Source organism: Apaloderma vittatum, unplaced genomic scaffold, assembly GCF_000703405.1.
Source record: "Apaloderma vittatum isolate BGI_N311 unplaced genomic scaffold, ASM70340v1 scaffold33424, whole genome shotgun sequence".
Classification (NCBI taxonomy): domain Eukaryota; kingdom Metazoa; phylum Chordata; class Aves; order Trogoniformes; family Trogonidae; genus Apaloderma; species Apaloderma vittatum.
In genome coordinates this window covers 25,004-26,051 of record NW_009714210.1, presented here as the reverse complement: position 1 = coordinate 26,051, position 1,048 = coordinate 25,004, and the positions used below count along the sequence as shown (strand labels likewise).

Below are 1,048 nucleotides of genomic sequence, written 5' to 3'. Positions count from 1 at the left end.
TTTATTTTTACTTTTCCAGAAACATCATTTGACTCAGTGACGAATTAAAACTGACAGCGCCACAGAACCGTGTGGGAGAAAAGGGGATTTTAGACTCAAGTGACACAATCAAGTCTTGAGAAGTAAAGAGATTTGGATGTTTTCTCACCAAATGGAAGTTATCTAGAAAGCCTCTGAGACCACTGCATCTCTCTATCCCACTCCTGCTGTGCAGAGACAGTGCTTTTAGCCCTGGACGTTAATAAAATGCTGGATTCAATCAAATGTGTTCTTGTGGGAGACTCTGCTGTGGGGAAAACATCTCTCTTGGTACGTTTCACCTCCGAGACTTTTCCAGATGACTACAGACCAACTGTATATGAAAATACTGGAGTGGACGTCTTCATGGATGGTGTACAGATTAGCCTAGGTCTCTGGGACACATCTGGCAGCGATGCCTTCAAAGGCATTCGCCCCCTCTCATACCAACAGGCAGATGTTGTATTAATGTGCTACTCGGTGGCAAACCACAATTCCTTTCTGAACCTGAGAAACAAATGGATTGGTGAGATCCGCAGCCACTTGCCCCGCATCCCCGTTTTGGTAGTGGCTACTCAGACTGACCAGCGCGACGTGGGGCCCTACCGTTCCTCCTGCATCAGCTCGATAGATGGGAAGCGGCTGGCCCAGGACGTGCGCGCCAAAGGCTATTTGGAGTGCTCTGCCCTCAGCAACCGAGGGGTGCAGCAGGTGTTTGAGTACGCCGTGCGGACAGCAGTCAATCAAGCCAAGCGGCAGAATAGGCGGAAGCTGTTCTCCATTAATGAGTGTAAGATCTTTTGAGGACCGTCAGTGGTGGTTTTCTGCCCACATTCACCGTTTCTCTCTTCACATGAAGATACTGCGGCAGAGAGAATGGGAGGTGAATCAAAGGCGGACTCCCAGCAGGTGCCCCTGGAGAGACAGATGTGCGCTCCATCTGATCTACTTACCCCAGACACATGTGGGAACTATCTTGAAAAACGAAAGGTGCAGATACATTCTTTTATTCACAAACCTGTGTTTGGAC

The 1,048-nt window shown here is 48.8% G+C and overlaps 1 protein-coding gene across 1 annotated transcript; it reads left to right on the top strand.

Moving 5' to 3' along the window:
• Positions 1-246: 246 nt before the first annotated feature.
• On the top strand, positions 247-822 carry RHOH (ras homolog family member H). The gene has a single exon (XM_009868646.1). It carries the CDS (start codon positions 247-249, stop codon positions 820-822), a length of 576 nt encoding a protein of 191 aa, XP_009866948.1.
• Positions 823-1,048: the final 226 nt, after the last annotated feature.